General features: G+C 36.6%; 1 protein-coding gene across 12 annotated transcripts in view; it reads left to right on the top strand.

Annotated features, from left to right (window-relative positions):
* The window catches only part of STXBP5L (syntaxin binding protein 5L), a 181,218-nt gene that overhangs the window by 145,945 nt on the left and 21,628 nt on the right, over positions 1–13,645 (top strand). For 6 of the 12 annotated variants that reach the window (XM_050333880.1, XM_050333881.1, XM_050333888.1 and 3 more), the window contains one exon: positions 10,057–10,227. The exons of 2 other annotated variants lie outside the window; for them this stretch is intronic. In XM_050333880.1, the coding sequence (XP_050189837.1) occupies positions 10,057–10,227 (171 nt within the window). Of the gene's footprint in view, positions 1–861; positions 913–10,056; positions 10,228–13,645 lie in introns of all 12 variants that reach the window. 4 more of the 12 variants (XM_050333882.1, XM_050333883.1, XM_050333885.1 and 1 more) reach the window with 1 other exon arrangement.

Raw genomic sequence — 13,645 nt, forward strand, 5'->3', positions numbered from 1 at the left:
TTCTGCATGACTACAAAATTAAATAATCAAATTGGAAATTAAGTCTTCTGAATAATTAATAAAGGGTTTCTTAAGGCATTCTTTTAATAAATTTAATGCCATTTTGACTGCTACAAGACATGCTTCATTTCAGTTCTCTGGTGTTCATTGTTTGAAAATGTGCTCATCTGTAAGGAAATGAAAACACTTTTGAACAGAAGCAAAATTATAGTTTTGTTGCATAATTGGAACACAACAAATAATTAAATCTTCGCTAAATTGAGTGCAATATTTTGATTACTAGATAACACCACATTATGTCCTGAAGCTGCTGTATTTCGTTTCTGTGCAATCTGTCTTCCTTTCCACAATGTTACAATGGTATGTTCTGTCTCCATTACCTGTACAATATGCCCTCTCTTTTTCAAATGGTATCTTGAGGTATGATGTCACCAGATCTCATAATTTCATTGCAGCCTCTTATTAATTTGGTTTGCAGGTGTTTAAATATTTGTGATATGCTGCATAACCAGCATTTGCAATATTTGCCTTAATCTCATTTGTGGTTTCTTTTTTTATCATTCCTGTCACCACAAGGTAAGATATTGCAGCACACAGCCAAAGCTGTGGAAAGCACCATTCACTTCTTAACAGCTGGAGTAATGTTTTTTTCCAGTGCTTCTTTGTTCAGTTACATTTATTTTGCTGAATGGTGTAAATGAAAATATTTAAACCATAATTTTGCCTTTATATGTTGGTTGAAAGAAAAGTGCTACAAATTTGCAACGTGGTTTTAACCAGAAGATGGCATGTTGTTTTCCCTCGCTCCTTTTTCTTTCTTACTTATTAACAACTGCCTTTCTCCTTTTTCTGTTGTTTCAGTTAAAGGATCAAGAAAGTTAAGTCTGCCAACAGATCTTAAGACTGATCTTGGTACGGTAGGCGAAAGCCAACAGCTTTAAACTTCCTTACATTCATTGGCTAAACATTTTACCAACTGATTCATGAGATAACACAATAACCTCAGAGGCTTTGTCTGAAAAGGCTTTCTAAAAACCACCTATTAACCCATACAGTTCTGTTGGCAGCTCTCAGCATTTTGCTTGTTTAATATTCATTTATTTCACGTAGACGTATATTGACAATCATTACACACTGTGTGTGTAATATTTTATTATGAAAAGGCTCCAGAACTTTCTACACATTTGAGCCATTACAGCTGGTTGTCGGTGAACTGTGCTTATAACACTCAGTGCATGCGCTGGTCTATTTTCTTTATTTGGTGTACAAACTCCGTGCCACAACAGTGACAAGACAGTTGAACATCTATATTTTATGGTGTCTTTGAGCTTCTGAGAAGTCAGATCAGAAATCAGTCGTTTGTCTCAGTCCTCCTTGAGACTTGCCTACACGTTTTGCCGTAACCTTTTTTTCTCAATTCTTCTTTAATATTCCAGTGGAAATGCGTAGTGAGAGGAGAAATTTCACTTCGAGAAACATAACATGAAAATTCGACATCCTGCGTAACCTAAAAATGTCTAGGGCAGATCATGCGACACCTTCTTAAACATCCACGTAAAGTTGGGATTTGGGATTTCCTGGTATTTGGGTTGGAACATGTGGTTCACACAAAAAAAAAATCTTATAATTGTTCTATAAATATTCTCAGTCTCAAGGAGTCCTTTATAGTTATGCTCTCATGGGAAGTTTCTCCTGTAAGATGACTGAAAAAGCCATATAGCCATGCCTCATTACTTTAAGTGTCCTTTTAGAGATAAAAATTGAAGTTTGATCACATCCTTGCATAACACAGACGAACTTAATTTCTCTTACTGGGAATCATATGCATGTATTAACCAGTGTAGCACTTGTTCCCCAAGGCAAAAGTAAGGGGAATAAATATGTCCTTCACACTGTAAAGGAGTGAGGAACTTGGAAAACTGCTAATTGCTCCTGAAAAAGATTAAGTAAATAAATGTTGAAAAATCATTGGAAAATTCAATCTAGGTTATGCAGGTCTCAGTGTATGGAGTGATTTAGTTGAAATAATTTACTCCATTAACAATGATGGTTTAGAAACTAGGAATATAGAAATACACCTAAATAAATTTTGGAGTGGAAAATCATAATATTCCTGATACTTCGAAAAGGAAAAAGGAGTGAGGTAGGCAGCTATAGACCTGTAAAATTAATATTTATCACTAAAGAATTGGGCAGCTATTAAGAGGGAAGGTGAATACTTAGAGTATCAAAATAGCCATTGGGTAAGACCTAAGGCTAAGCCACATTCTAGAGATCAAACTTCTTTTTGTTAGTATTATTAAAAATACATTGTCTTGAAGGACAGATATCATGAAATAGCTTTAAATCGTGGGTCATAACACAAGGGAAATATAAACTTAATGCACAAAAGACTGAATTTAAAGGCTTTTAGAAAAGAAAGAAACATACTATGGTAACTAGAATTGGTAAGGGCTTTATGGTATGATAAAAACAAGTTGCATATTGGAGAAAGAGCTGCCTTACCATCAGCTTTCCTGTAATTGTGTTTGGAGTGGAACAGTATCCTAACCTTTGCCTAGAATATATTGACAAACTGCAGTCAGATTTATGTTTAAAAAAAACCCCACACAGAACAGCCCCCACCCAAAACCCCCAGGACTGGAGAGCAGGGCAAAAAGCCCGAAAAGGTAAACAAATTCAACCTAAGAGCATAGGAAGCATAATGATCCATCTTAAATATATGACATATGTAGGGAAGTTAGGAGATTAATGGAATGCATAATCTTGTCTGTGGTTTTGATTTCAGAACAGTCATGTTTCTATCATTCTTCTATTTACTCATATTCATTATTTTTTAATAATTAGAACAAGCTAAGTATAAACTAAAATAACTCTAAGAAGGTCTATTTCACCATCTTGCAGAAACTAGTGGAACTCCACTAATTTCAAAAGCTTCATACACTCTGAAAGGTATGATCAAATTGTTACTTAAATATTCTGTTTGTTGTTACTGCCACAGTGATTGAGCACCCTGTGCTCATATTACCAAGAGGCTAAGGATAAAGCATGTGGAAGCATCATTCAGTGTATAAGCCAGCAGATACTCATGGATAATCAACTGCAGAGGAAGGTTTAAAAAAGAAAAAAAAATTGAGAAAAAACCTCTTTCCATTCTCATTCATGACTGTCTTAGAAGGGCAAAAGATTCCTGTTAGGTACTGTAGCCATTAAAACTGCTTTGATTTATAGATTGCTTAGTTTACAACAGGCTGGAAAAAGCCTCTCTTTCTCAGTTATAAGGAGCCACATTTAAATGAGAGTTCCTGGAAAAGTTGATGAATAATGTCTGCATTTCATTTACTTCTGCTCCAAAATGTCCTGGCTATACTGTCAGAGCTCTTAAAGATTATTTATCCACTCTTTGGCTGTTGCCTGAGATTGTACCCATAGTCTGAATATTCTGGGGATAACAATAGTTTTTGGCCCACACTCCTTGTGAAGATATTCAGGTCACCACTTTGAAATGATAAAATATTGTACATCCATCCCACTGGCTCTGGCTCACAGCTTTTTAAAGAGTGCTGATACATCGCCTACTCTCAGCACCAACTGCAGCTAATTGGGAAATACATTAGCATTTGGCAGCTTACAGTTCTGCTGCCTTTGTAGGATCTGGCTTGTGTAATGCCCTTGCTTTCACTTTGCTTTGAATTGTAACAGTAGAGGTTAAGTAGAAGTTAAATCTATTTCAGGTAGAGGTCTTGCCAGTACTGGGAATTGCTTGGGGAGTCGTTTGCTAGCATTTAGGGTAATAATGTGGGATCTGATGACTCAGGGTGTTCTTGTTAAACCTCGTCAGGATTTTCATGACTTAAAGACACTTTGGGACTCCACTTTGACCTTTATGTGACTCCTAAAGTTGATCTCAGCTTCTTTTTATTTTGATGTTGTGATTATTATCTGTCCTTGCTTAAGAACTTGTCACCTGTTGATGCCATATCTCCACACAGAAAGGAGTGATATGGTATAAGTGGGGATACAGTGAAACTTCCTGATAGTTTTATCTACTGCAAATCATAGTTACCCCAATGTTTATTTGAGTTGACCAGAAGGAAGATGTGACAGTGCTGCAACTGTTAGGCTCACAATGTAACAGATGCTGCCTGTTGCTAAGTTCTTTATTTTTACTTAAAGAAGAAGTTCCTTACCGGGGACCTCAGAGGTAAGTCATTTTCCACTCCTTTCAAGCAATGCAAACATACACATAGTATTCTTCCATTCTGTGGCCTCTGACCACTTCTCAGGCTGTAATACTCTCCAGCAGTCAAACCCTGGGGGTATTCATAGATTTACCAGACCTGCCTGGACCCAGAGGTCCCTGCAGTAAATAACGTGGATTAGGATTGAGATCACACACAGGCTGTCATCTGCAGGCAGAGGCTTGAGCATGAGACAGGTGGTTCTATCACCTTGTTTGGTGACATCCAAAGTCTTAGTGACTTACTTCTATGCACAAGCAGAAGAGTATTTAGAAAATAATAATTTTCCATGTATAATTATTTTGTCATAAAGGTGATAACAAAAGAAGGATGAATAAGAGCTCTAAATCAGAAGTTAACAACTATAAAATCTGGTTTTGCAGCATTAAAAGAAGATTATTACTAGTCTACTTATTTATTACAATAATCTGGTATGAGACCTATCAAAAATCTGCAATTAATTATTTTTTAAGCTTAATTATATTTGAAATGCCTTTTTGACCACATCTGTGCCTTTTTCTGTTGAGCATTTGCAAGCAAATTATTTATGTGTTAGCATCTATGGAGCTGTGGTAGCTCAATTATTTCAGACATCCTTAACTGTATTTAAAACCAGTGATTTTTGGAAAAATCGGAAAGAATCTCTGGAAGAATCTGGTTAGAATAGACTACAACCACACTTGTAATTCTCTTACATTTTGTTCCTTCATTTCAGATGGAAAGGTGGGGGTTTGTTTACAAAGTCTTCCGTTCATATGTGTCATGCTTTATTTTTGGCATGTTTAAGTTAGAAAAATGTTCTCCAGTCCAACCTCTTTGAAGAATTTTATATTTTCAAAACCAGAGAATTAGTGCTGTGTTTTTCCATCTTGAAAATACAGGTGCAAGGCTACACAAAGGGGTGCTCATGACTAGTTGTTGATACCTAGGTCTTGTGGTTCATGCACTCTACTTGCATGTTTCAGTGTTGTCTCCTGTGCAGCTCAGGATGCATCCTGTCCCATGCTTATGTTTCAAAATTAAATCAAGTTTTCTGTCTTGCGTTTTCCTGTTTATAGCAGAAGGCATAGCAACCATTTTTGTTAGATTATTCTGTTGAGGCACACTGTGTGCTATGTACCTTTTGAGACAGGCAGTCCAGTAACATGGTGTTGTATGATCACTATAAATTCAGCAGAGTCATCTAGGGAGCAGAGTTAGATCCAAATAGTCCAAAATTTTCCCACTATTCTGTGGTAATGAAGCTAGATTTGTTTTCAGGTTTGCACTACCAGGTTTGAGTTTTCATATATGATAATTTAGAGTTGATGTTGTGACATACAATCATATATTCTTAGCATTCTTCAATTGGATAGTATTTATTTTGTAATTTGGTTTCATTGTTCATCATTGCAGTCAAAAATTTTGCAGGTTTTAAAAGAGGATCCGTCAGTGACAAATCTAACATTTTCAACCACTTTACAGTTTTTATTTCTCTGGAAAATACTTCTGTTCACACTGCTTTCAAAAAAATGGTGATTTTTAGAATCAAGCGCATGATAGGAGTTCATTACCATAATAAGGATACCATTGTATTGCACAGGCAGTAGGCAGTATGTTACAATGACAGCATATTACAGTCTTGGTGTGGACCTACATTTACTAGTAGTATATCATTAGGGAAATTCTCTTTTCCTCTTCAAACTGATGAAGACACGATGATAAATATACACTTTTGCTGGCAGTGCATCTGTATTAACCTCTTCTGCTTGGGCTTACACCTTCTCTCCTGCCTGGCTGACAGAACTGCACCAATAGGAAGTGGTGGTTCTGACTTTGTAAGGGATTTTCTTTTAAGAATTTTAAAAAATGTGTTAAAATTTTAAGGTACCAGTCTGTATTCTCACTAATGAATGATCCCCACTATTACATAAGTTTTTGTTATTTTACATGGAAACCTGAGACTGTTCTTGGGGCCAAATGTACAGTTTTGAGATTTCTTTTTTTTTTCTCGATTCAAATGTGTATCTCTTTGCTGTGTAAAAATCAAGGTTAGTCACCCCCATAATTGTTACTCAAAATCTAATTTATTGGTAATACGAAAAATATCCCCCAGTGGAAACAGGTGGACATTTCCTCCCTTTATCAATAGAGACTTTATTCTTCAACAATCCCAGAGAAGATTCTCTGGGAGTTATTTTTCAGGTTCTTTCAACCCCATATTAAAGCACCTCTCTCTGGTCCTCTTGTCTACTCTTTTATTGATTGCTTCCTTACAACTTCAGATGATATTATAATGCTTCTAGTTACTCATATTTAAGTTACTTTGTTCTCAGCCCCTCTCAGATCATTAGTAAGAATTGGTTTTCAGCTGGTTTTTCTGTGTGAATTTATCCCTTTGTTAAAATTGAAAGAATTGGTTGCTCCTATTTTTTTCTGATTTCTCATGTCTAGTGTAAAAAATTGTTAGGCAGTAACTGCAAATGAGTGTTTCTTCTTTCTTTCTGACATTTTCAATACATTTGACTTTAACATGTGTTCATCTTTTCACTGATAAATTGTTGGTTCCTTTCCTTTTTTGCAGAGGTCAGCAATTAGTTTAGAATAGTTGTATGTCTGTAATCAGGCAGGTTGTGAAACGTACACGTTACTATGTGTAAACTAAAATCAGCACCTATGTATAATCTCCCTGTGCAATACACCTCAAAAACATTTAGATTAATTTGAGGCTATCCGTCCCTTGACCTCATGGACAGCAGCACCCATGGAAAAGGATAGGAGGTGATGAGAAATGCTATGGTAGAAAAGAGAAGGGGCATTTTGTGCAGTGTTTTCTTCCTCAACAACTATTCTTTGCCTCTTCCAAAACAAGAGAGAGCTGGGAGCTGTTGCACTACTGTGCCACCAGCACAGAGCAATCCATGCACTGCTGCCCAATATTAATAATTAGTATTATTAATCTTAATAATATTAATGTCTCCAACATCAACTGATCCTCTATATCAGTTAATAATTCTGAGCTGAGAAAAGCCCCAGTGACCATGTGACAAAATCAGTAATCCAGCAAGGGCAAAAGTTAAAGTGTTGTTCTTTCTTACAAATCAAACAAAGCTGGAAAAAACCACATTTATTTACTAGCCTCCTGTATGTGTTCTTTGGGGTGGTTGGAAGACATCTGTCATGGCAAAGGAGAATCAGGTGACTCAGGTCTCAGAGGGCTAGTTAATCATTCCAGTCATTCTGGCAAAGGCTGAGAGCTTGAACATTCTCAGTCTGCCTTAGAACTCCTCAGGAAACAAATACCTTTTTTTTCTTATCAGTTTTCTTGTGCACTTCATCTTTTTTCGGACAATGCAGTAAGAAACCCTTTCTTAAGTAGTACATAACCTTTCTTTGGCAATGTTTTGTATCACTGGGCCTATAGCATAAAAAATGTGAGAAATTAATATTTATATATACACGGAGAATTTTCTCATAGATTTGAATGGTCTTTATCTGCTGGATTCTTATCTGTTTCTCTACAAAAATGTTGCAGTTGTGATTCCCGTAATTATCTTACTCTTTGTACAATGTCTTTTTTTTTTTACTAAGGCTCAAAGACCTGCATTGCTTCTTGTTGCACACATTTAAAAAATGATCATATCTAATCAGAGGGAAAAACAGTGTCAAAATATAGAAAAGTTTGTAGCTGATCACTAAAATCCCTTTTCTGCTCATTGTTGTAGCACTTGCTAACATTTCACGAACTGCAGTACTTGAAGGGATATCCGTACACCTTCTAGGATGAAACCTGGGGGTTTTTCCTACCCAGGAACTGGCTTCAGAAAGGCATTGTCAAACCAACTAAAGGGATTTAGGTGCCCAGATCCTAGTGATTGTTTTTGTTTAATGTGGGCTTTTGAAGGCCACTGAGACAAGCAAGCATACTAAGGGAAATATAGAAGCATTTCTTTTTAAAATGTGGCATAGTGAATGGGAGTTTAGCTGTATTGTGGCCATTCTGTGCAATGTTCAGGGAAAAGGACTCATAAATGTTGTTGATGTTTCTATAGAATATGATTCTTTTTCACTCTGTTATGTTCCTCACCACTTCCTAGGATCCCCCTGGAGATAATTAGATATCATGCTGAAACACCTTCACACAAATTGAATTTTGAAGAAAGGAAGCAGCTGGATGAGGATGTGTCTGTTGCTGAGGTTGAACAGTCAGCCTGTGCCCTTGAACAAAGCCCCCGATCTCAAAGGACTTTCTACTGATACATATGAATAGTTCCAGCATATTTTGGAAAATTTCCTAACTAAAAATTGAATGAGGCACCCACATCAGTTCTGTATCTGCTGTTAGCTCAGTTAATGGACATGTATTGAGGAAACATGATAAAATCGGGGAAGTTGTGTCTCCTACAGAGCAATTTCATTATGCAGTACTGATACTAAATTGCTTTCTAATCTGTAATACTGAGCAGTTTTTTCCAACTTTGCTCATTAAGACTGAACTGCTTTCACAGGGAAGGGACATGACTTGCACATTCAAAGACTACATGTAATAGCACAATATATGCTGTATTTGGGATAGATTTGGAATATAGAAGTAGCTTTTCATAATGTACAGTGGAACTATCATGGCAAGAAATAAATTTATCTTGGTACAGTAACATTCATCTTTTCCTTGGATACAATACAAATCAAAGAGAGTTGACTGAATATGAAATTTATATACAAAATCTTAAAGAGTAATCTAATTCTCAGATATAAATAATCTGACATTTAAAATTAAGGCAGACACTCCAAGCTTGACCTTACCTATAGTATTGAGCTTTTACAGTTTGAATAAAATGCTAAGTGGTTTGGCATGAATCTGAATTTTTGCTTTGCTTATTATCTCCTGTTTACTTAAATTAACCTGCTGACCAAAGTTTATTCAGTTATACCTGGGTGTGTATCCTTTCATATGCTGAAGGGAAAATTGTTTTCAATCATTCTTATCACGTTGCCTTATCCAGCAGGAGACGAACTAAAATATCATGTGAATGTTTTATAGTCCAGTTCAAATCTGAACTCTGATCTAAGCCCTTATCAGTGGATGTTGTGGTTTTAAGACCCGTTGGCAGCGGCAGGAACAGAGGAATATAGGCAGGGTTTGAAGCAGCCGTGTTTTGCTTCTCACCCCATTAAACAGCAGCATATGCTGTGCTGATTGACCGTGGCCTCTAGCAGGGGTCCAAGGACTTGGCCTCATATCTTTAGATCTGTAGCAGACAAATCAATTGTTCAGCAGTCAGTTTCCTTAGCAGTAAAATAAATCTATGTGGTGTGAAAAGAATGAAATACTTAGCAATATTATGGTTAGTTTTGTAATTATCCCAAATAGTGGCAGTTAGATGCCTCTTTCATGCACCTTTGGGTCAAGGAAGGAAGATGTCTAGTTCTGAATCCTACCCTGTAGTAAATCATACTTGCAGTTCTTTGTGAGAGAAAAAAGGAAAGAAAATGTTAAAATTCACTTGGTATCTGTTAGGAGACACAACATCAAGGCTGACAGTGTTACCAGCAGTACCTTGTTAAATTCCCTGTGTGCTTCGGTCAGCAAAATGCTGTGGAATCTGCAGCTCTAAGAACACACCAGTTCTATGTCCCTTGGTTTTTTTCAAACTACACCTTAAAGATATGGTGAGTTATTTTTGACATATACATGATGGGTTGCTAAAACAAATAAGTAGCTATTTTCAGAAGATTTGATTTAACCCATTCTTAAATACGAAAACGTGCGTCTCTCCTCCATTCTGGATTTTGAGAGCTGACACTTTACCTAGCACTTGTTACATTCGCTTTCCAGATCACGTGAATGGTCACTGTACAAGTCCGACATCCCAGAGCTGCAGCTCAGGAAAACGACTTTCCAGTGCGGATGTCTCAAGAGCAAACCGCCGAGGGCCCGGGAGGCCCCCCTTCAGAAAAGCCCAGTCTGCAGCCTGCATGGAGATTTCTCTCCCAGTCACCACAGAAGGTGGGTGGCAATGAATGTTTTGCTAGGTATTCATGAATTTCTCACAGGCTGTGAAATCAAATAAGTTTAGCGTGATCCTTGTCCTAGCCATCGCCCTGAATTGCTGTCTTCATCTGACTGTTTGAAATTAGAACCACCCCTGTGTGTTAGTGTTGTTACTAACAAGGCTGCTCCCGAGCTCTGTGCTGCCTAGGGATGTAGTGTGCTGAACCTCACCGAGCTCCTACAGCTCCCCGAGCCTGTATGGACTGGGTGCTTTGTTCTGGAAAAGTGATTCTTCGTGGCGGCTTGTGTACAGTTACTGTGACAGCTGGTGGTACTAACGTTCTAAACTCTCATTGTCTTTACTTACCAAGTCTGAAAATGAGTAAGATATTTTTAGAATGTGAGTTCAGGCTTTGCACGTACTGATTATTTATTGGTACTGAAGACTTTATAAAATTCCACAATCTCTGGCCATTGTTTATGGTAAAATTATAGCCCATAATCCTTTTTTTTTTTTTTTTTAAATTTAGAATGCAATTCTTCCTTTAATCCTTGAAAAACCAGTCTTCAAATCTTGATCTGCCTGAGTGATGAGTCTTGATGAAATTGAGAGAGTGGATCACTCTGGCAATGCTTTGTGCTTAAAATTTAAAATAGGCACATTTTTATTGCAGCAGTGCCAGCTATTTCACCACTGATCATTTAAGTAGAAGGATTCAGCTGACATGTTCTTCTTCAGTCTTGATAGTGTTCCCACTCGGCAGCTGATGGCCTTGACCCCCATTTCCTATGTTTCCAGCTCCCCCACATTCTTGCAGTAGAACAATGCCTCATCTGTGCAGAAAAGCTTCAGTCTATCAAAAACTGAAAAAACAGAGCATCAAAATAAATGGCCTGGAGTGTTGGTTGTGTTCAATTTTGGTAATAAGTAAAAAAATAATACTATTTAAACAACATAAATGATAGTTTAATATTGTAAGAATAAAATAATTACTTTTGACAATTAGCTCTTTTAAAAATCCAGGGTTCATTTTTAATCAAGTGACAGAATATCTTCCTAAGTACCTAAGATAATAATCTCCTGTCGTTATTGTCTGGGGTGTAGAACAGGCTGAACCCCCTGTGATAATATGTGATAGGCAATCAAGAACACCTTGACCCTAACTCTCTGTCCTGTGAGGAGCTTTTGTATCCTAGCCTGCCCACCTGCAGAGGTGTCTGCATCACAGTTCTTTGCCACTGCAACTAATACTCCCTATTTTTTGTGATTGTTAATGGAGACAGAGCAAGGGGAATTCTATCACTCAGTGCCTAATTTTGTATTTTCAAAAGCAAACTGTTGCAAAATACCTTTGCTACTAGTAGCAAATTGCTATAATCTTTGATTTTTTGTTTGTTTTATGACAACATAAAATAGCAATTTTTTTCCTCCACATTAATTACTGATTATGAACATAACATAACCCTTTCATCTAGCTTTCCTTATGTGCCACACAAATATGGTAAGTACCATTGTCATATAATAGCTCCTGATGGAAAATATATCACTACCACAGTAGTTTCTATTGCTGTGTGTTTTTCTTCATCCTATGTAATACAAAACTCTTCTGGAATTCTTGTATGCAGATACTGCTGCAACATCAGCACTACTTGTACATACTGAGGCCACACTCCTACCTATTTCTTTTATGCTTCTTTCCTTTTTGTCTCCCATCCTCCCAGAGTAAGTTGAGCCAGTGGCAGGCAGGTGAGTTTGTGTACAGTCACCTTTCAGCAGGTCTATTGATTAAAATAATTTTCTGATTGTCTGTATTCTCTCATTAAAGCAAAACCATCTGCCCAGCTTGTCTAAACTTTTTCTGAGATGCCTGTGGTATTCTAGCTCAGCTACTGATCTGTCTGGTATGACTGACATTCATGTCATACTGTTCTTCATGTATCTTCAGTTTCTAGACACACTGTTTAGTCAAGTAGTTCAGTGTATTTCAGAAAGTTTTTTATACTAAGTAATTTGGTTGAAGGTAGTATGGTCCTTGTAAGATTCTCAGTCTTGGTGAGGGAGAAGGAAGATAAGAAGTTAAAGGGTTTGAGAAACAATATGCTGAGAATAAAAATTCTCTCTCAAACATAAAACTGGCTTTGATCAAAACCTTCTGGTCTAGTGGTTCCAAAATAAAATGAAAAAATCCTCTCTCTGCTAAGAATTTATTGGCTATTTAGGAGCATATGCTACCACAAACGATAGATGTATTTCCAAGAAATTATTTCTTCTTTTTTTTATATATTCTCATGTGGTGAATGAAGATACATATTTTATGTCCTCACTAGAAAGTTAATATTTCAGGTTAGAATTTGGTAAGATTTTATTATTCTACCCAAGTAGAATTTTGATTAGAGTTTGCTCTCAGTAGTGTTAAGGACTTTTCATACATAAAAGAAAAAAAAAAAAAAAAAAAAGCCTTTGTGTGTGGGTAAATTGTTCTCACCTTTTTTAAGCCTGTCTCTAAGGCACTGATAATACTTGAATACTTTTTCTAATAATACTTCCAGTTCCTGTTCTTTATGATCTCTTCTATCTGATTTGATTTAAAAGATAATATATTTTGGTGAGTAATCATAAAATATCTATTAGAATAATAAATTAATCTTCTCCTCTTCTCCTGGATTTCAAAATCTACTTATTTAAATTTGATCTTCTGGTACAATAGGAATTGTATTTCCAGCATTTTCATCAAGTGTATTTTCAAGCAACTTTCACATAATAAATTATTTTGCATTCATTCCTGTTAGCTGATTGTCAAGATTTTGCTGACTCTCACCACTTTACTTGTGCAAAAGGATTCCTGATATAGAAAAGCATTTTTGAAGAATGTCTTTGCAATGATGAATCATAGGAAGAAAATGGAGGAGGGTTGTCTTGCTTTCTGCTGGTTGAAATATTGCAGACTGCTCAGGTTCATAAAGTGCTGATATTTCCTCCATACTGATAGAAGAATAATTCAAAAGCCAAGTAACAGTAGCAGAATAGTGGTGTCTAGGTATGCATCATTACTGTTACTGCTTAAACCTGTGTGTTTCCCAGAATCCTCATCATCCTCATTTATGCTGTTTAAAATGTTTCATATTGTCCGGTAGTATCTTCTGATTTCATAAATGCAGTACTCTGATGGCTGTAGTAATAAATTCTGTAGTTGCTCAATATCATATGTCTAATTATAGCAAGAAATTAGAACTCTGCAAGTTCTTAATAGCATATTATTAGATGAAAGGAAGAGATTCTTTTACAGTGAGGGTGGTGAAACACTTGAACAGGTTGCCTGCAGAGGTGGTGGATTCCCCATCCCTGGAAAAATTTAATGTCAGATTGGACAACTTGATCTAATGGAAGTTGTCCCTGTTCATCACAGGTGGGTTGAACTAGATGGCCTCTAAA

The sequence above is a fragment of the Myiozetetes cayanensis genome, unplaced genomic scaffold, assembly GCF_022539395.1.
Source record: "Myiozetetes cayanensis isolate MyiCay16 unplaced genomic scaffold, myiCay2020 scf5-8, whole genome shotgun sequence".
Lineage (NCBI taxonomy): Eukaryota > Metazoa > Chordata > Aves > Passeriformes > Tyrannidae > Myiozetetes > Myiozetetes cayanensis.